This window comes from Xylocopa sonorina, chromosome 7 (genome assembly GCF_050948175.1).
Source record: "Xylocopa sonorina isolate GNS202 chromosome 7, iyXylSono1_principal, whole genome shotgun sequence".
Lineage (NCBI taxonomy): Eukaryota > Metazoa > Arthropoda > Insecta > Hymenoptera > Apidae > Xylocopa > Xylocopa sonorina.
In genome coordinates, this window is record NC_135199.1 from 7,340,188 (window position 1) to 7,363,296 (window position 23,109).

Genomic DNA, 23,109 nt, shown 5'->3' on the forward strand with positions numbered 1-23,109 from the left:
ATGGAACTCTCACGAACGAACGACCCGGCGAGAGGAAGATTTACAAAATAGACTCGCTACAGCATAGTGACTACTTTACAGGAATAGGCTAAGAATATCGCGTATGCTTTGTACCGCCTCTGATATCTCTGACTACTATCAGGATGGATCAATGATACGAGCCGGCTGACATCGATGGCGGCGTGATCGGCGGTAGATGGTCGCCGCATCTTGGGAAGTTCGGTGGAATCGGTGGAAGATCAGCGTTCGTGCCTACGTGCAGAATCAAGTTCATCCCGATGAGTATGTGGAACAGGAAGTGGCAGTGGAACAACCAGTATCCTGGAAGACAGAATCGTATTAATAAAGTACAATGGAGTCACGAATACGTGTACACGAGAGTGTATCGAACGAGGGCTGCGCTCACCAGGATTGTCAGCGCGGAACCGGAAGATCACGTAACCGTTGTTGGGGACGGCGATGGTGTCCTTGGCTGGTGGCAAGTTGAACTGTCGATTGAGCAGACCCCTCTTGTCGAGATCCAACGCGTGCTTCAGATTGATCTTCTTGACGTTCTTGTCGGGCGATCGGCCGATACCGATCACGTTGAAGGCGTAGCCGTGCAAATGGAACGGGTGCGAGAGATTCGGTTGTTGTACTGTAAGAAAAAAAAGTAAATTAACCTGCGAACCTCTGAGCGTTGTCGATCGACGGATGGTCAAAGAGTCGAGCATCGTACCTTCGTCGACGAGGACCACTTCGACGACAGCGTTGTGAGGAATATCAACCTGATGAGTGCACATGCAGTTCGCGCCGCAGTCGGCTGGCCTGTTGTCGCCGTTGCAAAACTGCTCGGGCGGGATGTCGTCGATTTGCGAAAGCGGAGGCGCCGGCGGAAATGTGAACGAGATTTCATCGACGAGAGAGATTACGTGATCTCCGGTCGGGGCGACTGTTGGAAAGCGTAACGCGAAATGACAAACGGTACGGATTCTGGCCTAATGGATTGAATGGTAATGAATGCTTGCGACAGAACGGTGGAAAAAGAAGCTATCCTCCGAGAGAAACCAATGCCCGTTTCCTACCAGCCGGCCGTGATTTTGTAATCCCAGCCGGGAACGCTTACCCAAGAATCGATTATACGTTTGCGGCTGGAAGACTTCTTCTGGCCTGTAGAAGAGGAAACGGAACGGCAGGAATATCTTCACGTCCGGACGCTGCTGGAGGATTCCTTGATCGACCTGGCGCGCGTTCTTCAGCTGGCTCACGCAGATCGCGTCGTCCCGTTGGCGATTACAAATCGCGTCCAGGGGATTCAACACCTGAAGAAGAGGAGTACGAACGTGCCTTCGATCAAGTAAAAATCGCGCGTTTTTATCCGCTATTGGTAAAGCAGACCATCGAACGATCTCTGCGTTACCCGTAGCCAACCGTTACTCGCGCTCTAAGATCGCGATCGAACGCGGCGCATTTGTCTGCGGGCAGATTTCACGGTAATCACCTGTCGCGACGCGAGCAATTAATAAGGGCTCGCTAATTTGAACTGGATACTTAGAGCGAGCACTCGCCGGTCTCTCGTTTCGGAAACAGCACGCGGTATAAATGCCTGAAACGGGAGTGAAAATCCTTTAGCTACGACTCTACTTACAACACCCTGCGGTAGACCAAAATCGTAAGTAGGCGCGGTGGTTGTCGGTTGATACGGACCACGGGCGTACCGCAGTATGCCTAGCTGTTGCGCTCGTGGGATACCACACTCGCCTAGAGAACGAACTTGGATCCAATATGCTCCAACCGGTTGATCAGCGTTAATTACAAAATCGTATCGTTCGCCTGCAAATCATCGGAATTTACGGCCATGTAAGTTATGACCATTTAAGCGCCGCGAGAGTGCACTTTCCCCTTTAAAGCGAGGGGCCGATTAGCGCTCCGTATGGGACGGAGAGATCTCTTACCGGAGAAGGAAATGATCGTGTCCACGGTGACCGGCTGTACAGCCTCGCCGTCGGTCGCGATTATGGTTAGGCTGTGACCTTCGAACGTGATTTGCGATGGGCAGACCGATCCGTAGGAGTTGATCAGTCGGAAACGATAACGACGCCCTGGAGTTATGGTGAACACCTCCAGCGGCGTGTTCGTCATGAAGCCGGTGTTGGGATCCTGCGAACGTAAAGATCGTCGATTATTCACGGCGCTCGACTCTGCTTGCCTTTAAGATCTGTTCCACGGGGCTCGAGAGATCGAACTGTGCAGATTTTCCTTTTACGAGTAAGGTTTACTTGGAGTTGACACGAATACAAGGAGAAACGCGATATACGTACTCTGAACTGTCCCTTTCCATTGATCAGTAAACTCTCGGGAGCTTGGCCTGTGTTGACCGCGAGGCGGCCAGGGAAACGCTCAGCCGCGTTCTCGTGGAACCAATCGCTGATCAGAACAACGTGAGTGGTCAAGTCGTAGTCGTAAAGGTTGCTGTTAGGGTCCTGGCTGGGTGGTTGACGTATTACGATGCTTCCGTAGAGGCCGTCTATCTTTTGTAGCCCAGTGTGAGCGTGCCAGAAGTGAGTGCCCTCGTTCGCAGCCATCCATTGGTACCTGTTTTTGCGAACGTTCGATGAGATTTGTTAAGGAAACTTGAAAAGACACGTAGTACACACGTATTGCGACAGATTTTGTATCACCTGAACGTGCTGCCTTCCTGAATAGGGCATTGCGTTACGAATGGTACACCGTCGTAGTATTGGGATCCCCTTTGCCATACGCCGTGCCAGTGAATGGTAACCTCCATGCCTTCGATGTGGTTCTCCACGTCGATGACGACCTTGTCACCCTGACAGACTTGAATGCTAGGTCCAGGTATCATTCTATTGGCCGTCAGTATACCACGCTCCACGCCGTCCGCCAGGACGCACTGACAATCGCTCCAGACGACGTTCGTCGCGTTGGGGGTGCAAATTTGGCAGGCCCTGTGAATCGCGACAAGACGATATATATCAAGTGTAACGAACAACGATCTCCTTCAGACGCGAGATACGAAGTTGCGTTTACCAGCGAAGAATTCGCGAGGAATGATAGCTTATGAAAGTGAAGTACTCACGCTCCAAGGACGGTGTAGTATTCAAGAGTGAAGTGATAGTAGCATATCCTGGGCGGTTCGTTTTCACGGCAGGCTCTGGCGCACTCATCCGGCGAGGAAAGCGCTGGATTTCGACGCAATTCAGCGGTGGAACGTTCGCTGTAATCGAGGGGTCTCAACCTTGGCGGTCGCACGGTAACCCCGCGACTACCAAGATTGTCGATGCCACCAAAACCGCTTCTGAACACGTTGCCAGTCGGATGAGTCTGTACCAATCCATGGCCTGACGCGAAGTAGTTGGTGCTGTCATCGGTGAAGATGTTGCCGGTCTTGACGGTGGGCGTCCAGAAGGAAGACGCTGGCGTCTGATCGATGCTGCCGTCTGAAAGCGAAAGTACGCCGTTCGAAAAATCGTGTCCACTTGAAATTACACTTTGGCGAGGGTAAAGTGTCGCGGGATATGGGTGAAGGTATCTTATACTTTTCCGGTACACGCGTACCGGTATTAGGGGGAAACCGCAGAATGTAAAGTCGCGAAATCGATCTACAAACGATCCGGTAGGTGTACGCTTGTTTATTCTTTTTCACCGTGACGCAATACCCGGACGCGGGACAAACTGGGCGCAAGATACAGTGTATCGAATTGAGATAATTAACGGCGGTCAAACGGTACACTAGTTGCCGCTGGTAGCGTGGTAAACGTATGTTTTAACGTCACGGCACATCGTAAGTATAAATGATGTAAGAGCAAGCAACAGTGGCCGCGATTAGTAGCGCCGCGCACTACAATACGGCGTCTAATACCGTTTCAGCGCCGCGATTACGGGCGAAGGATGAAACTAGCGTGACTCGCGGAAAGTAGCCGGCACGCAAAAAATTCGAAAGGTTCTCTCCGGGCGTTTCACGTGCCGCGTGTACGCGCATATAGAGGCTGATTCTCGATTTATAAGGGAAAATGGCCCCGATTAAAACGCGCAGCCGACTTTTAATCCGCGTTCGCAGATGTAAAAACGACCGTTCAGACGGGCGTGCTCGACGAGCCGACACTCCGCGAAAGCGCGCGAGAGGAGAAATTCAGATGATACGAGAAATTCGACTTCCAGTCGCGGGTACGCCTTCGTTGGGGAGCTGAACGTCGTGAAGGACGAGGTGTCCGTGCTTGAAATCGAACCTCGATCGTATCGTTGCTCGATAGGATAACAGACGGTCGGGGTTAATGGCAATTAACTCATTAATTACGACTGCCACGATGCGAGTCTCGATCGCGAGCCAAAAAAACGAAAAGAATCCGCGCCGCGGTGCGAATAGTGCGATTCGTTTGATGGTCACATTAGCGGCTGGCTAGCGGTGCACTTTTCCCCTTAATTACCGAGACGCTCGAGTGAATTCTGCGGGCGATTTTCACAACGCAGATGCCACGGCCCGTGGCCGTTCGAGGAGCCAATTACGGGCACGCCTTCGCACTTGGAATTTACTTTTCTTTCATTATTACTTGGAATTTCGCTTCGACCCCTGTTTCGATCTCGTTCGATTGCGTCTATATGAAATATTAGCGTCAGAATGGTTTTGCTATTGCGAAACGCCTTTGTTACCGTTCTTCGTCGATCTTTCAATTAAAAAACTTCTATCCTTATCTCCTATTTGCGTCTTCGTTAAAGATACGTTTCTGAGATCGAACGAGGGGGTTGTAATTCGTAAGATCCGCGGCGTTCAGAGAGGAACGCGTTCGAAGAGGATCCACGAACTCCCTGGAAGGAAACTCCTTCCTCATTGCGAATCGTATTTCGTCGTGGCGGCGTCGAGAATGTTCCCACGCACCAAAAAATCATTTCCGTCGTCATCGTCTGTAAATAAACGCGCGAGGCGCCGATCAATTTCCAGCGTGCGCGCACTGTCTGCCGGCTCGATGACTCCTTGCAAACCGGTTCCGTCGCGGCGGGAAAAAAGATCAGGAACGCGCGAGATCGTCGAAAAAAATCCGCAGGAATTTCGGATTGCGCAGCGTTCTGAATGGGAGACGTGGACGCGATCGTGCAGCGTTGACCTCGGATAACGTACGTCCAATGGAGATCAGAAACAAGAGCGCGCTTGTCCCGCCGTGTTCGTCCCGCTGTTGCGTCGAAATCATCAATAGCGCGTGAGATTTTCCAGCCAGCTCGTATCGTCGTATCTCAACGTAGGAAAACGATACCAAGTAGAAGTAGAGAAAGTCAAGGAAGTACTTTGCAACGAAACGTGTCGCGATAAATGTATAATATACTTGACAAGTATACGTTTGGCTAACGAGCCTCGATTTTCTCGTTTTACGCTATTTTAATAAACGGTCATTTCAAATAATACCAGCTTCAACTTTCTGCTATCAATTTGAAATTTTTACTCGTCGATGCTTCGCGCTCGACCGTGCAGCTCGATTCGAGGCGCAGGATATTACAGTGCGACGCAATGATTTTCTATATAATAGATCATTATCAATTAATATCAGAGAAATGAAGTCGATCACGAGAAATTCGTAGGCCGTCGAATAAGCAAGCTAAGGCGGACTGTAATTCCGCCATTTACGATCGAGTCGATCATTATCCGTTGTCTCGATATAGAAACAAGACTGGGCAAGAAGTGTTTTCGATATTTAACCACCCTGCGCAGCTATGGACGGTATGCTTAAAGGGTTATGGTATTGTAATTCACCATTCTATCCAGTCGCACGCCAGGCGGTCGACCTCGTCCGCGACTGGCATGGACGCGCATTATTTACGACCCTGCAAACCGACAGACATCGTGACGTAAAAATTCTACGCGGATGAATTATGCCGCTCGCCTGGTATGCGAATTTTTTTCTCCCTCTTAGACAACCGCGGTGCAAAGCTTCGAGCCCGGGGGCCCAGCTTGGAAGCCACCATTCTTCTAAAGCGTACCACACGCGAGTTTTCAGATAAACACCTCGATAAAGTGCACTCGCACGGCATTCCACGTGTACAGGAGAAAATCGCGCGAGAAACAAACGAAGCTTCTACGACCTAAAACGACAAGTGCGACAATCATTAGCCACGCACATTCCATTTCCAGTTTCCATCCAGGCTCGACGACAAAAAAATTAATCTCGTCGAATTACCAAACACTTAACGGAGACGCAGAAAAGTTTCCAATCGAGCCGATACACCGTCGAGTCCGACGGCGTGACCACGGGAATCGTTATTACCGCAGCCATAACTGTCAAGTCACGAAAACAAATGTACTTGCCGCGTAAATCATCGCGGGTTAGATAATGCTAGAAATTTCGTCCAGCCTCGATCGTTTCCCGTATCCAGATGGTGGTCGACGCTGACATTTCTTCACCAGAGCGTACGAGCGAATCGGCGCTCGATCGACGCGTTTTGCAACGTTTCCTCGTGAACGGTCGCGGCGGTCGTTAGAGAAGTTTCCTCAGAGGGTCTCCGGTTCCTTAATAAAGTTCAATCGGTTTCGCGCGGTCTCGCCGATTTGGTAGCCGTCGAAGGAAGCCGGCCCGTTTCCGGCTCGAGGTGAAGCACGGATCACCAGGGACCGAAACGCAACGTTCGTTAATTACTTTATTCCTCGCGCTGGTTTTCATTAGCATGCGCCGCGGCTCGCTATTAGGTAAGGGCAAAAATTCTCCGTTTTCACGTCAGCCGTTTCAGCACTCCCGCGTTAATTAATCGGTACAATCTCGCTGCGTTCCAGCTGCAATAATTGGTGCATACGTAAACCGATTTATCGTACGAGTATTCCTCGTTGACGAAGTATCCGAGCAAGTATTTCGCAATCGACGCTTCGAGTCGCGATGAATTTTTGCTCGCGGAAAAAGGACCCGTTAAATTGTAGAGAGAAGCGTAAATGAAGTGAATTTTTTTGCCACGCCTTCGATCCCACCGACATTTCGTAAACCGTTCGGTTACCTAACCGAACGGGTAGAGAAGAAAAGGATGCGGATTAGGATTTACCACTGTCAGAGATCCCGAATCTCTTCTGATTTTACCGCAGTCGAACGCAAAGTGCTTGGTATCTGCGCTTAGATACGATTCTATGTAAACTTATCGTATTAGTCGATTCGCTTCCTCGATGCGAGCATTGTTGCGCAGCCAGGAAACCATTAGCGACTGTGCAGATAATTGAGTATCGTAAACGTCCATTCTTCTATCTTCGAGTAACCGCTGGGTAAACACGGAAAAGGATGGAATTCGCTGTGAGAAGCTGCGGTTCTAGATCTCGAGACGAGATTCGCCATTTAACGGTACGAGAACCAGCCAGCCTAAATATACATGCCCATTTCTAATGGATAAAAGAGTAGAAAGCGCCGGCAAATGGACGTGCGCGACCATCACTTTGATTAGTATTTGGAAACACCTCGAATCTCGCTGGCAGCGACGCTTCCCGTAAGGACAGTAACGAATGGCACGCGTTAAGGAAACGTCAAACTCGAATCGTCTGAATTGTCTTTAAACGATGCCGACTTATCGTTAGAAACGCACGAGCGAGTGGTCGAAACGACGTCTGAAGCGCGACATCACCCCGCGCGATGGACTTTCACTGTATTCCGCGCGCTACCTCTAATGACGGATCTCCAGTCGATGTGTCATCATCCGATGTCTCATGGATCGCGTTTCATTATATAATTTTCATAGTTTTACGTAATAGACGCCGCGGTGCAGTAGGGAACGCGGTTTATGTAATGGCGCACCGCCTGTCTATGGCGGGACCGAGTTAGAGGACAGGTTAAAATGTCCACCTACGTCGTCTGGGTGGAAACTGTGCCACGCGGATGCGTTTCGCGACGCGATGAGGCAACGTCGTGATTCTCGGTTCGTACGATTGCGTAAAAGGACGATGAATCGATGCGAGCGATCAAAGGATTCGGATTAGGTACGGAAATTGGACTGGCGCGGTGCTATAAGTGGTCGTCGGATTAGGGGTTGGTCGCGCAGGAATGGGGAACGAGATTGAAACGCTGAAAGATATATATATATATATATATTCCAGGACTCTGATTTGCATCCACAGAAATTGGACGCGTCGTAAATGAGAACGTCGAGATTCAAGTGACGTGGGTCAGGATTTCGCAGACTGGTCGAAGGAATTAAGAGAGGGTGCCTTCGAGATACCTTTCGAGGGAACTTTTATATCTTTATATAACCTCGAGACGTTCGTAATCAGATCCTTAAGGAGGTGTAATTCCAAAGTTATGCGATCAATATCGGTTACCGTTTTGGATACTTTGTCAGTTGTTAATTGGCGGATAATTTGACGGGCGCAGAGGGATATCAACGAGAGGAGAAGTGCAGAACGGTTCCCGATTAATAAACGCCTAGCTTTCACTTTTATTTCGGCGTCTGACAGGTCAATATCGCGCGTAACGATGTGTACTTTGCACGTGTAACGCTCCTAATGAGTATCGCACCGAGAGAACGACGTGTTCGGAGAAAGGGTTGCACCGCTTCCTGCCAGATTAATGTCTCACTTGTGCAATTCTTTCACGTCAGATCGATATAAGGTAATCTCTCATTGGGTCCACGCTCGAAACTCTCGAATCGCACCTACGGCTGTTACTCGCCCGTTGCCGCAATTTGCACGCGCCCTTTGTTCTCGTCCGTGATCGATCCGTTTCGCACGGCCCGTGGGGCCCGTGTATCCTTCGAGACAATCGGGACGTCGAACTGGGACACAGGAAACGAAACAGGATCGGCTGGCAGCGCCTAAATGTCAAGCCTGCGACGTCGATCGTGTCGCGGGACCGAAGTTTGTCCTCCCCTCGGCCACGCGCGGCTGAACTTTGCGGCGCTTCGCCGATCGAGGGTGCGCTGGTGCACGGAAAATGACTGGCTCGGTGTCTAACCTTTCATTATACATTATCGGATGGTCGGCGCACGTACGGCTCGTACCGCTCGCGTGGAACTAACGAGACATTAAACTGCTCTTTCCAGATTCAACGCGGGGGAAAGTCGCGCGTCGATTTTGCGCGATTAAGAAATTGAAAACAACGCGAAGTTAAAGTTACGAGGCGCGCGCGCGGGTATCGCACGCGTAATTAACAGCCGGGGAATCGGTTCACGCGTTCTCTACGCGACCGCATCAATTTCCGTTACCCCCCTTTGCAACAAATTCTGCTTTCCATCCTTTCCAACACGCCGCTAATTGATTAGCTAATTGGCCGACGGCGCAACCGTTTATGCAATATCGTCCGCTCGTCTCGATAAGACACGATTTACTTATAGTGTTCCGTGCCTGTCATTGTAAATCAACGCTACAGCCAGCGGTAACCGTGTTCGCATAGATCGAATAGAACACCGAGCGTGTAAGGAAGTGAGAGTGGAATCCGACGTGTTGCGCGATGATATACTACTGTTTCGTTTTATTACGTATCGATAGCGATCGCAAAAATTATTTCCCGCACAATTATACGATTGAATTATCATCTGCCGTGACGTAACGAGCCACGTTCCTTTTTTTCTTTCTTCGCGAACAAAACGTTAGCAAAGAGCCGCCGGGTGTTGTTCCAGTAATTATCGTGGAATAAACGATGAACCCCGTGGTAACAACAAAGTTCTGCGCGATGTCTCGCCCCGCGTACGAGCCGTTGGAGGTGGTCGAAACGTCGCTCGTCGCTGGAAAGTTCAAGCAAAAGGTAAAGTTCAAGCAAAAGCGAGGGAGATCGCGTAACGGGAGATGGTATTGACTCGAGGCACGCTTAATATCGCGCCTTGATCGTGGTCCCGCGGCCTCGTTCTTGCCAGCCGACGACCAAGCGGCTCGAAATGTCAGTATGGCTGTAACACGGGGACGCTCTCGTGCATCGAACTGTAAACATTATACCTTCGCGCTCCTTTCTATTAGATAATGGTAATTACTGACAAGATATATTGCGACATCGACGGTGCACGAACAATGCACCGATGTAACCATCGATCATTTCGCAGAAGCGTCTGACAATCACCGCGGCGACTCAACCCCCTTTGGACGCGCACCTTGACCCGTTTACATTTCGACGTTTCACTTAACTCCGTGAAGCGTAAAAGACAGATCGCAGAGTACCGTCCAGCTATTTTTCCTTGTATCTGCTCGCGGGATCGCTGTTAGAAACTCGAATTATCATATCGCAAAAACCGGCGTGCACATCTTCTCAACGTTTCCAGTCGCGTAGTTGATACGCAAGCGTTGGTGAACGAGCGCGCCCGGATCGTTCGAACGAGGATGCTGCGCGAAGCGACGGCTATGGCGAACGCGAACGGTAGATAGAAAGTGCGATGATCCGCGGGTGAACTTGGCCTTGTCCTTGTCCTCGTCTCATCTTACGGAACGCTCGACAAGCGTTCTTCAAGCGTTGTGCAAAAGCGTGGTATTGTGCAAACGGCAGCCATGGAGAGCGTAGCTGGCAGAAGGTGAAGGGAAGGCGCAACGCGGAGCGTTGCATCGCGCCTCGAGCTTGTTACGATGCCGCGTAAACACCGCCTCGATTGCGCTAATGAATGTAATAACGGTCCACTCGAACGGGTGCTCTCCAGGTCTCCGGATTACGTTCAGATTGCCACGTACGATTCGTCACGATTCTGTTTAGCCGGCGATGTTTTTCTTTGACTCGCGAGCGAGTTTACAAATCGACAGCCGCGTCCAGCGACGTTGTGAAACAGTCTCGTTGATTTAACGGACACCATGGCGTTTTGCAAACGCAGTTTCCGATCGATCGTTTGTCATTTGGTCGCACGCTTTCATTTGCCAGGAGAGATTACGGGCTGATTAATTAGACCGTTTATGTCGAGGAAAGTTTCGCAGGTTAAAATCCAGCTCCTCGTCCCCGTAAGAACTTCCAGAGTCAGAATTCAACGTAAACCATTACGCAACGATTACCCGGCTCATTTAAATTTCGTGCAGGACGGCGAACGATTTTAACGAGCTTCCAGCGTCCCCGTTTCCGCATACTGGTGACACGCGTTGCCTCCCTCTGCGAGGTATTCCCACCGAGACGTGCCTCGTACGCGTTTCAAACGATCGAGGTATCCGCGATAAATTCGTCACGTAAACGGGACGATCGCAATCCGGTCCAATTAACGATTCGGCGGGGCGAACTGGTGCCAGCGAAAGGCTTATCGCGGTTCACGCGTGTCACGAATTTCACGGCTGATCTTATCGTTAAAATCGCCCTACTAACGTCACGGATCGCGCCTCCTTCGAGGATCTCCGCTCGTTACGCTTCAGCGAGCGATACGCGAGGACCAAAATGAGCAATTTCGTCTGACGATCGTTCCGTGTAATTGCGACTCCACCTTCGCTCGAAAGTCCCTCGATCTTTTTAATGGAACCGCATCAGTCTCCACACCTCTCGACGTCCGTTCCGTTTCTCCTCGGTAGCGTCGAACGCGTGTAAATATGAAAGTGATCCCGCGATATCCGAGCGGAGGTGTACGCGTTCGATTGTTCCTTGAGCAGCCTGATCTTCGTTTTTGGTTTTCTCCGAGTTTCACCGACGTCCGGCCCATCGAAAACGATCAAAAAGGCCCTACACTTTCTAGCGATCGGATATTGTTCTTTGTCCCATTGCTATGTTTTCCCTCTGTAACCGCCTAATAATTCATTTATTAATCATTCAGCGAGAACGTTTGTTCCTTCACGCGAGACCAAGCTGGTTTCTCGCTGGAACCGTACTCCTTTAATGGAGTCATAAACGCGGAGGCTGTAAACTCTTCCACCGTTATGTTTACCGGCTTTAAACTGCTTTTCTTTATCGTTACTCGGACAAGTCTCCTCGGGAGACAGGCTCGCAACGGGTTCGTTTTTACGATTTAGATACTTTATACGTTCCTTGCCCCGATCCTCGGTCGGGCACGCGATCTCGCGCGGACGTTTTCAGGTTATTCGTTCATTGTTTAATCACGTAATGGCTCGACGACTCCGCCGTCGGTGTACACGTTCCGAGAGTTTATCAGTTTTTATCAGGTCGAGAAAGCCTCGATTAAAACAAATACCGTTCAAACGAAATTAATCTCACGTCGTTACGCGCAGACGATTCTCGTTTTTCGACGCGCAAGCTTCGCGACGTAACAGCGTCCTCGACAAGGATCGTTTAATAAAATTCCATCTCGCCGTTTACTCGGTGGAAATGCAGTTCATGGAAAACCTAATCGAAAGTTGCACCACGCGCAGATCGAATTTTTCACGCGAGAAACAGGTTCACCGACCAGGAATCGAAACGAAATTTTAACAGCTTCCGCGCGGGTACTTAATCGGTTCTAAGCGTTCTCGCGTTTAGATCGCGTCCGTAAACGCGGCACTTACCAATAATACGCCTCAACGAAATTCTGGGGGAAGATTGTATCCGCGGGACGTTTATCTCGCCTCGAAGCGAATCAATTTCTTATCTCGCACGCGATACAAGATTGCTATCTATTAACAGCATTATCGCTGTCGCAACTAATGGTACGTGTCACGATGTTTTGCTCTCGTTTTCGAGTTACCACGTTCCACAGGGATGTTATTTAAAATGATGCGTCGCGTTTGAAAATGGCCGCTGTCGGAAGAGACGCGACAGTCGACGGAACGAGCAAGGCTGAAGAGGCATGCACAGACGCGCGTAGACAGTGGTCTAGGTCGTCGCGTCTCTCCGAGGTGCCTCGTTCCTTTCTCTCGTCCGCGCTTTTATTTCCATCCGTCCGTCTCCTAACAAGACAGACAGCCGGCTGATGACTCGCGGTTTATTCTCGCTCGAGGAATACGTGAATCATGATTGCTGGCTGCGAAATACGCGCGGACGAACCCTCGAGATGTCGTTCACAGCCGCGGAACGATCATCCTCGTGCCGCGGCGTCATTCGTCCGTCCGCATTATGCAAAGACCAGACAGGGCTCGTGATCTCCGTGGGCAAAGGTTACGTCGCATTCAAACGATTATTTAATAGAACGCACGCGGATACGATCGCGCGAACCCATCGTCTAGACGACGAGTTGCGTCAAGCGTAACGAGAATCGAGGTAATTGATCCTGACGAGTGTCCAAATACGAACGTCGGAATCGTCGAAGACCCGAATTACGCCTGTTGCGAGGTATTCCTCGATCGACGATCGTTGCGAAAACCCGTGCAAAATCGGCGTTGCGTCATCCAGTCGACCGTCTGAATCACCCTAATTTGTCGCCGCTGTTCGCATGACAATTCGTTTTTACCGCGATTCGCTTTATTGCGTGATTACGCGCGTAACGCGGTCGTTCGATACACTTTCGTGTCCGACAATTCGTTAACGACGCGGGAATCGTCGTAAAACAAGATCGACTTAAGTGTGTCGCTCCTCACCGTGGGTATCATTAAACAATTGTCGATGCAGCCGAAAGACGACGGAATTCCGATCGCGACAATTACTTTGCCGCGATAAAAGAACCGCGATCGGATTAATTACAATGTACATATACGACCGCGCTCGTTGTACTTTCTTCCAGGAGCGGTTTCAATTTCTGGAACCAGTTACCCGCGTCGGCTGGTAGAAAGTAAAGAGACGAATGGCCGTGCAATTATGCATCGAGGTGCACGGGAGAAGAATTTCCATGATTTAATAGCCGGCCGGTTTTTTAAGACCGGTGGGACGCGAAGTGACATTAAACTCGAGCGGTGTATCTGGCGGTCGCGCGCGGGACGGGGATAAAAAAGCGGTGGACAAAGCTTTCTCGCCAATTAGAATCGGGAATCCGGTACCCGTTCGTCCGCGGTTTCTCACACACGGACCTTGATAATCGACGGAAAAACGCGGACGGCTATCCCTCGCGCGAGTGAAACCGCGCTGAAGAGAAGAAAGACGTTGCGTCACGGACGCTGGTCCTTTTTTATTGACTTTCGATTCGCCGCTGGAAATTGAGTGCCACTTGCACAATTACCGGACGCGGGGAAACCCGCGAGAGAGGAAACGGCGAAAGGGAGCCCGAACTTTAACGGTGAAATTTGTCTCGTCGCTGAATAAAACCGGGGTGCCGTTTTTGTCGACGCGCACGCGGAAGGGACGGAAGACGGAATTCGTGAGGGACGAACGAGAGGGGCCTGTACTTTTATGGGAATCAGTATCACCGTTGAATAAAACCGACAAAAGCGATTATTCGCGGTGTAAAAACTCGTCGATCGATCGATCGAGCGCGCGGATGGGACGACGCTGCTGGATCGAGTCCAGTTCGGCTGAATAAAAAGCGTCCCGCCGCCAGTCGAAGGGGAGAAACGATATTGCAAATTTTTGGGTCACGAGAAATCGACGTCCTCGCGACGCGTATTCTGCGGCGAAACGTAACACACGTCGCGGCTCGACGCCGCGATTTTAACGAGCCGCGTTACCCCGGTTCTTCGTCCTCCGTCAGCGAAAAAACCGGCATCGAGGCTCGCGTGGATCGACTTTCTTGCGCTCGTAGAATGCGTCCACTCTGTTAACCTTACCTTGAAGAAACTTAACGGGAGAAATTGATCGATACCATTGATAGAGTGGCACTTCGACGGGGTACGCGTATACCAGTTGAAATAAGAAAACGAGCGTGCGCGCGCGTTCTTTCGGTCCGCGACGAATAAGGACCGCGACGAGGTTGCCGCTGCGTCGAATTCAGGGCAAAATGCCGAGGTGGCGTAAGATCGATGATCTAACGGCTCCGGACGGTGTTACGTCGCGCTCGAATGGCCGGAAGGAAAATTCAATTACGCTCTCATAACGAGCATGTAATCTCGTCCGTTCGATTAGCTCGACGAGGTGGTCGCTGAAAGCGGTACCGCGGACAGCCTGGTCGATTTTAGTTCCACTCGCTGGTAATCGCTCGTCGATTCTGTCAGAACGGTTAACCATCGAATCACCTTCGATTCCTTGCCCGTTGGCTTCGATCGTGCTCGATCGACGAAGCCGGAAGGCCGGTACCGTTGTCACGATCGGCCACGAACCAGCGCCGCTGGCCGAGTAGTGACGCAGAAAGCGTGACACAGTTTCAGAGTAACGACGACGATCGTGGGACGCGAGCTTCGGAAGTAGAGAGTGATATCCGGCCGTATCGAACGCGATCTGCGTGCGTACCTGTTTGCTATTACGTTTTCACCGTTACGAGAGGAGCACCTCGTGTTCGCTGGTTCCGTATCCAGCTGCGCCTTCCACATCTCGTTCGAGCATCGGGACTTCCGTTTTGCTCGTGGCTTCTAGCTCACGGCGATATATCGTTCGATGCCAAGGATCTTGTTCCCCTACCGGTCAGACGTCCGATCCCGAATACTAATTCCATTGCGCTCGAGCAGCCCCGTCGAAGCGTTCTCGATCTTCTTAATGCGGTAATACATCGGTAGTGGTAGCCGATTGCTTTTATTTACCAGTCACTCGGTCGTTACGGTGATTTACAGGGAGCCTATTAGTCTTCGTTTATGACTAGCAATGTCGACGGTTTTTCTAAACCGACATTAATCCTTCCAGCCGACGAGCTCGAGGGTATTATAAATACGTCCTAATAAAACTTAATAAAGTCTGCGTCTCGCTTGCGTTGCGCACGACCGCTAGTGGTTAAATACCATAGAAATTACCTATAATCAATCGGAGTTTCGATCGAGCTATCGTAAACATATCGTCCTCCACTATATATATATCGCTATCGTGCGTCCAATATTGTATCGTTACCAGGATTCAAGGCGCGATCCCCTAAAAACGTGGACGTTAGTTAAAGGTCTCGTAGAAATTGAGATCTTAAATTAGCTCGAAGTAAAATTGTGAACCTTAGCCACGATCGTCTGAGTCCGACGACGTGCAGCGAGCGTTAACAACCGCATTTAGTCGAGTGTTGCAAATCTAGTCCGTTTTCGTCCGCAGGTATCGCGTTTACCTGTGTATTGCGTTACCAACAGGTTGCAAGGCGATAAAGCCGATTCCCTCGAGCCGAGCGGGTCCCGATCCTCGGCATTGACCTTGGCCAGCCCCATCGGGGCTCATTTGCCGATAAAAGATAGCATTGAACAGTGAACGACCGGCAGAAAAGCAGTCGAACTAGTGCCGCGCGTGCACGAATCATGGCCTACTGGTTCCGCCAATGTCAAGTGCACGGACGAGGAGTTCGGTCGAAGAACCGGGCACCTCTTGCTTAATATACCCGCTTTTAATAGGTGCTCCCGGTGTCGTTCGCCTTCGAAGCTCCCTCGGTGCAAGAACCTCGAACCGGCCTCGAGACGATCGCATTTCGAATCGCGTACGAAGTAGCAAACGATCGCATTCGGGACCATTAGATGAAAATGGTTTCAAGTCACCATGTTCGCGTTTAACTGTCTCCCTTTCATTCCTCATGCACGCCATTGTGGGCTCGTAAACAGACTTTATACGCGAGCGACTGCATTCGAACGACAGCATCTAGAGATGTCCAAAATTATCGGTTGATCGGTAGGGACAATTTTGGAGAAAGTGACCACTGACGGACCACAAAGTCGACGTCGTTTATAACTGGTTTTTGGCTTATAATACGGGACGTAATTGTATATCACTGTTGGATACTTTTACGTAAAAGTTCGACTTTTACCTTTCACATCGATCCCAAAAGGCAATGCTTCATTGGCGCATCTTATATCTGATGTGTAGCCTTGTAACAAAGAATAATTGTATATTCTTTACTTATTATACATCGTGACTGATAATATCTTTCATTGATCTCGACAAGCGGATTTTCTTCGACAAATATAGCGGTAAAGGAAACGAGGCAAGCTAACCGTAGCGTGGGCGTCGGGGAACGAAAGGTCGACCATCTTTTTACGGACGCGCGACCGAGTAAGGCGAATTCTTTGGGTGTAGATAATTAGTTTAATTAAGCAGGTTTAGTTGAGTATGGTTAATGAAGTACCGTCGAGACTTAATTAAGGTCTGATCGAGCGAGGTGGCGTACACGTTTCGAGCCAAACGTCCGATGGCTCGCGATGTCTCCTCGAACGAGACACGCTGGGCTAATTGAATACAGCTCGCCGGTCGAAATTCAAGAGCAACGCCCGTGTTGTACAGCGAACACCCTCGTCGAGGATTTTTGGTGGGTTCACAGAGAATTCGCGTAATTAAGCGAGACAAGCGAAACATCCGTGCGGATTTGGCAACTCTCATGAATTATTTACACGCCGATAATCCCGTTAGATTGGTCCACAGGGATTCGAGAGCCGATTTTTGGGAATCGATCGAAATTGAACGGTTGCCTAACGATTTAACGGGAAGGGAACAGATCGATGTTGGCACGTGTTACTCCTATACGCATTCACGTTCGCGATCCGCTGCTTTCTCAACGCCCGTTTAACCAATTTTCGTACCTTTATGGTAACTATGTCGGAAGTGGCGAGCGCAGGAGAAACGAAGGTTCTTTCTCAACGATTCCTCTAGGTAGACGAGTTCTTTTCTTCGCACAGACCCGTCTGCGAATCTTTCGGCGAACGCTTAACCGGTGACGTCAGTCTCTCTCATCGATCGAACGTATCGCGAGGTTTAGAGGTACGATCGAAGACTGAAATGATAATTCTTGAAAAAGCTGACAAATTTCTGACGATACAATTATCGCGCCAAGGTCGAGCCACGCAACGTCTCGCGTTGACGCAAATGCGACGTGGCACGTACGAATGAAATTCCGTCGCAAGTTTACAACCAAGAACAGTGGCAAGAAGGTGCAAACAATTCGGCCCCATTCTTCACGACGCTTGTTCCAGCGGCGAGCAAAACGAAGGTAATTGTCCGCGAGAGCGGAAGGAAGGCGCGCGGGCGCTTTGATTACCGAAACGCGCGCGTTTTCCCTCGAACCTTCTTCTGATCCAGGTATCAAGGATCGAGGCCACGTGAAAGGCCCCTTTTTCTGCGTTCGTTCGCTGCGACAACTCGCTGAACCACAGAATCCACGAAAGTTTTAATCTCGATGGCACCCGATGGTACCCAGACGGCCCCTTGCGGCGCCCATCGGCCAGCGTCTCGTCCCGCGTCTCCTCCCAACCTTTAACGGTAAACTTATCTCGTTAATGAACCCGCAGAAACTGTTCGAGGTGATCTCAGAGAACCTTTCCGCGCGATCCTGGGAGATCGAGCCGGGTAACTCGTTCCTACCGACGTGTATTCATCGATGAGAACGTAATGCGTCTCAATTGCAGACATTTGAATCAATTTACGCTGATTTACCTTAGTTCTTGCGTGCGGCCGTTTCCAGGTCGTGTACAGGCCTTAGAAGGCAGGTCTGGTTGATGCTTAATTGAATCGTAATGAACATTGAATGGGCAATCGATGAGGTAGTACACCGTCCGATAAGATACCCTACTATATCTCTCTCTTCTTGCTTCGTTTATTCTTGGCTCGAAAATTGCGCGGGTATTATTGGACGATCCACCGTACTTACTGCGGAGAGATTTCTCGACGGACGCTCGATTTCTTGTCGATTTTATTCTCGCTTATAAATCACAACCGAGTTCCACGAGGCATTAAATATTACCAGACGCAGCAGTGACTCAATGTCCGTCCCGCGCTTCTTCTTCGTCGACGTTTCCGCGTGAGATATGGCACCGGTTACACAGGTTGGCCCGCGGATCGTTACATCAAAACCGCGTGGCCAAGAAACGAGGCAGAATTTCCGTATTCGGCAACTTTCGTCGAGGCGAGACGAGATACGCGAGCCGCGAGTTTTCTCATGCCGACCACGTGTCGTCATTGACCAAAATTTTCGTGTCTTGCGGCCGTCAACGAAGCGTGCGACTCGTCAAACAACGAACGAGCAGCATACTGATTCCCTTGCTCGACTCGTTCGCCGCTACTGGCGGCGTACGATCGACGAGCAGAACGTCGATCGATCGTTACGGACGCACTCGGGTAACGGAGATGGAATTTACGAGCACGTGCTCCGTCGCAGAGAAATGGGACGCAACGTGGAGAACGACACAGAGCGCATCTAGGACGGTCTAGGCCGGTGAAACGCGGGCATACAGCATGAAAGTCGACGGGCTAGAAGCGCACGTAACGGGAATTTGATTACGTTTCGCGTGGCCGGGGCGAGCTGAAAGTAAAAGCAATGTCGAGGAGTTCGCTGTTGGTAACGATTCCCAGTTACCGAACTAGTCGAACGCGGCACGATCGTGTGGGAAACTTGGGAACAGTGATGTAATAATCGTACACAGGAGCGTTTCGAGGGAAATCATCGATATCGTATAATTTGAGATCGAACGCTTGGGCTTAAAACAAATCCAGACGGATTGGATTATGGTAGAAGATGTTGGTTTTACGTTTCGCGATCACCTTGTATAACAATAACGGAGATCCCCAACGATGCTTCGCAGCTAATTACTGTTATTTTCCGACGATTTACTCTGCCAGCATCCTGCGCCTTCAATTTACGTAACGAGATTAACCGATCCCACGGCAAGTAATTCACACGTATGCAGACCAATTGAGCGCGTGACCTCAAATCTGGACAAAAACAGACTAACATGACAAATCAGCGTGCAGCGAGAAGTCGTGGCCGCGTCGAATTAAGAGGCGCGTTCGTCTCTCGAATCGGAGGATTATCATCTCACGCGATGCGCGTACATTCGCGGTTTACACGCGGAAGGATAACTTCCATCCTTCTGGGTAGTTTCGCCCGCGGTCGTATACGGGACGTGCCACTTTCTCGTTCATTCACGCGTGGAAGAGAATATCGCATTCTTGATGAGAAAAGAGTCGTGTATGAGAGCTCAATGAGCAGTTCAACGCAATAAAACAAATTTCATTTCGCCACGAATCCCTTCCCGCTGAATATCACCAACGATCCGCGACGACCGCCATCTTGGAATTCCTCTGGAAACACCTGTAAGCGTTCTTTCACTGATACCTTATCACGGGACACGATAAAAAGGGAGGTTGGAATAAAACGAGATAGAAACGAATAAGTTGAGAGCGAAATAAATATCGGAGACACCAAAGCAAGGTTATTCGGTTCTAACCCGATAGATCGCTATGCTAATACCCGAGATTCCGAAAGTACCCGTGTTCCATATTTACTTTCAAGTAAAACACCCAGCAGCCTGTTACATTCCCCTCTCCACACGATCACCGCTGGATTCTAAACTAACCAGGAGCGAACAACGCCGCGAACGATCGTGTTTTCGTGCACCTATGTAATCCAACCTCGCACAAGTATCGCTGTTCGCAGTGTTCCACGCGATCGCTGCGGAAGGTTGCCAAGGCCGTGGAATATTTCGCGTAAAATCGTGCAGCTGTGAACGAAGCCCGTTCGAAAGGCGGAGCGGCGCGAGTCGAGCATTCCGCACTCGTGAACTTAAATTCCTTCTAATCCGTCGCAAAGGTCCCCCGTTTCGCGTTGATACCATTTCGATCGCCACGCGACACCAATTAACGTCGAACGGGATTAGTATCCCGCTGGCACACGCATTCTGCGAATAGCGCAGCTTGCGCAACGGCTGGTTTATTATTACACCGCTTTCTTTTCGCCAGCAACATTGCCTTCCATCCCGTTCAATTTCGCCGTTTAATCGACGGTAAAATTCTCCGCTCTATCGCCAATGGGCAACCGCTGGAGTCACGGCTGCATCGTTCCTTGCGACTACGCCGCTAAGTTTCTTAACCTTTTTCACGCTGCAGCTCCCTCCTCGTCTCGTTACCTTTGCGCGAAGCTGGTCGAGGGTGCCACGTCGCCGGAAATCGGACTCTTCAGGCTCAAAAACGGCGTCGCAGGCGTACAAAGGTACGATCGAAAGCAAAGTGCCGTCTGGTTCTACTGACCTCTTTCACTTAAACGCGTGCACGCGCGCCGCGCGGCTGTCTGCTTAAAAACGACACCATCTACTTGGTTGCATTCGCGGCTCGATCGCGCCATTTTGACTTCTGGAATCCGCCGTCGATTCAGGATCGACGAGAAACCATTCGCGTAGATGCTGATGTTACAGCGTCCCAGTGGTTTATGATAGGAAGTATAAAACGTTAAATAGAGGACGCGACACGCTATTATTTTGATTAATGGCGGAAATTTTTGCGCCTACTAATACGTTGACTTTCGCCAGTCGCAGGCTTTTCACTTTTAACCTATCGAATAGACGTCGAATCTCTGATTAAGCATTAACGACTGACTCGTTACTTGCAGCAGGAACTGCGGAGCGCGGACGTTTTTCCATCGCTGATATTTGTCCCGCCGTTGAAATCGAGGCGCGGACAGTTTAATGAAGTTAAATGTAGGGTCTTCAAGTTTCTCAGCCAGACATTTTCTACGATGACGTATTTTATACTCGTCACTGCAGAACTTTCTAAAACAGGCTGCATCCTGACGTCTGAATTTCGACAGGGAGATTCCACGTTCTAACATCGATGGATCGCAATTAACGTTATCTTGTACAAGGAACGGTACTTCTCACCAGCGCTACGAGATATCTCCTCGAAGTACAAGGTACACTTCTTTCCACCTTCTGATAACCATTCGATTTTATCTTTCGTACGATCCCGCTTAAAAAAAAAAAACAAAAAAGAAATGTTCAGAGATTCCAGTACACTTAACTTTCCAAATGCCAGACAACCACGCGATTACCCCCGATATCGCGTTAGATTTGAGGCAAGCTGACGTTCGAAGTAACACAAAGTCCATCGCGAGTCCTTTCTAAAAATGTCGACGGTGGTATTTCGAGTCTTCGCACGGCGAACGATTGGCTTGCTTATCCAGCAAATTATCTATTCGTCCGCGGGTTTCCCTCTAATTGAAAACTGATTGCCGCTAACCCGCACGCAGTTACAAACGAAAAGAAAAGCAAAAAGTGTCAAAAAACGCTAATTTTCCCGGCCTCGCGTGCCAGTCATCGATCATTGTCAATAGCTATCGCTCTTACTCCGATCTACGTCCGCGGTAATAGGCCCATATTGAATTGCTTCGACTCTTTTCAGCGCGCAGTGCTCCTCGTTACAAATGATAATCACCGATTCAAATTAAACGGGCTGTCGGTGCGGGAACAGTCGACGGCGGATGCAGCGCGAACGAGTTTAATCGTCGATCGGAAAAATGAAAACGCTATCAGACTGGAAGCGCCGCGCGAGAAAGTCCTGACTGGCTTGTCTTCGCTTTCCTGCTCCTCTTGAACGATATAGAGTTATCGCCTGCGAGAGCACGTCACGTTCCGGCGTGTCACGTCATGTCAGGCGTATAGACGCAATAATCAGCTCCCAGGAATGCAAGATCACCGGGTGCAATGCTGAAGCTGCCGCGAAACTGGACGTGTTTCGCGCGTCGCTGACTCTCTGACGATTACCCCTGTTACGCTGAGCGAACGGAGAAAGAGGTCGAGCAGTTCCGTCTGCGAGATCGAGAAATTAATCAGAACTGAATTTTTCATTCGCTTTTCACTTTTCTCTTGCGCGCGCTATTAATTTTGCTTTCAGCGGTCTTTCTCGCGCCTCGACTCGACCCAGTAAAGTAAAACGCTTCGTGGAAGCTTCATCGACATCGACGACAAGTATCGATGCGATTGAGCCGCTTCCAGCGAGTCAGGCAGCGCGTAGTCGTCATGCTGTTGCTTAAGATGATCGTTACCGTAATTATGATCTCATTGATATCGCTGGCATAATTGTCGGACGATTACACGGAGTCCCGATACGAAGACGTGACGTGTCGCAAGCGGCGTCAACGATGGTATCGAGCGGGTAGTAATCACCGCGGTCTCTCACGTGCGAACGCGTATCAATCTGAATAAACGCGAACGCGAGACGCTCGCGGCGAGCTGAACAGCTGAACAGCTCGCGCGTTTTGCACGCTTGCGTGCCGCGCCGCGTGTGACAAATCCCTTTTCACCAGGATGGTGGTACGTTAGTTAACGCGCTTCGTTAGTGTCGCCGCGATCCTATCAACGCGTGCGTTTTTTAACGAGACCAGCCATTAGATGCGGTAGAAATCGCTGGCGGCGGCCATCCACGCGACGAAAGCTAGATCGTATCGATCGATGGGACCGTTCTCTACGACGGATCTGTAACGCCAAGTAAAATTATTCTATCCCTCGAAGTTTCTATGAATTCGACTGTTTTATTGTATTTAGCGAATCGTGAACGGAAATCCAGTGAAACGTATGTACATATATATAGAAAGAGATTA

General features: G+C 50.1%; 1 protein-coding gene across 1 annotated transcript in view; it reads right to left on the reverse strand.

Annotated features, from left to right (window-relative positions):
* Window positions 1-23,109, reverse strand: part of LOC143425529 (uncharacterized) — a 35,526-nt gene continuing 12,417 nt past the window's right edge. The window contains exons 2-10 of the mRNA XM_076898414.1: window positions 3,077-3,437; window positions 2,661-2,945; window positions 2,301-2,574; window positions 1,935-2,139; window positions 1,628-1,812; window positions 1,106-1,301; window positions 719-931; window positions 407-637; window positions 1-321 (exon numbers count right to left, since the gene is read on the reverse strand). Coding sequence (XP_076754529.1) covers window positions 149-321; window positions 407-637; window positions 719-931; window positions 1,106-1,301; window positions 1,628-1,812; window positions 1,935-2,139; window positions 2,301-2,574; window positions 2,661-2,945; window positions 3,077-3,437 — 2,123 coding nt within the window. The 3' untranslated portion in view covers window positions 1-148. The remainder of the gene's footprint in view (window positions 322-406; window positions 638-718; window positions 932-1,105; window positions 1,302-1,627; window positions 1,813-1,934; window positions 2,140-2,300; window positions 2,575-2,660; window positions 2,946-3,076; window positions 3,438-23,109) is intronic.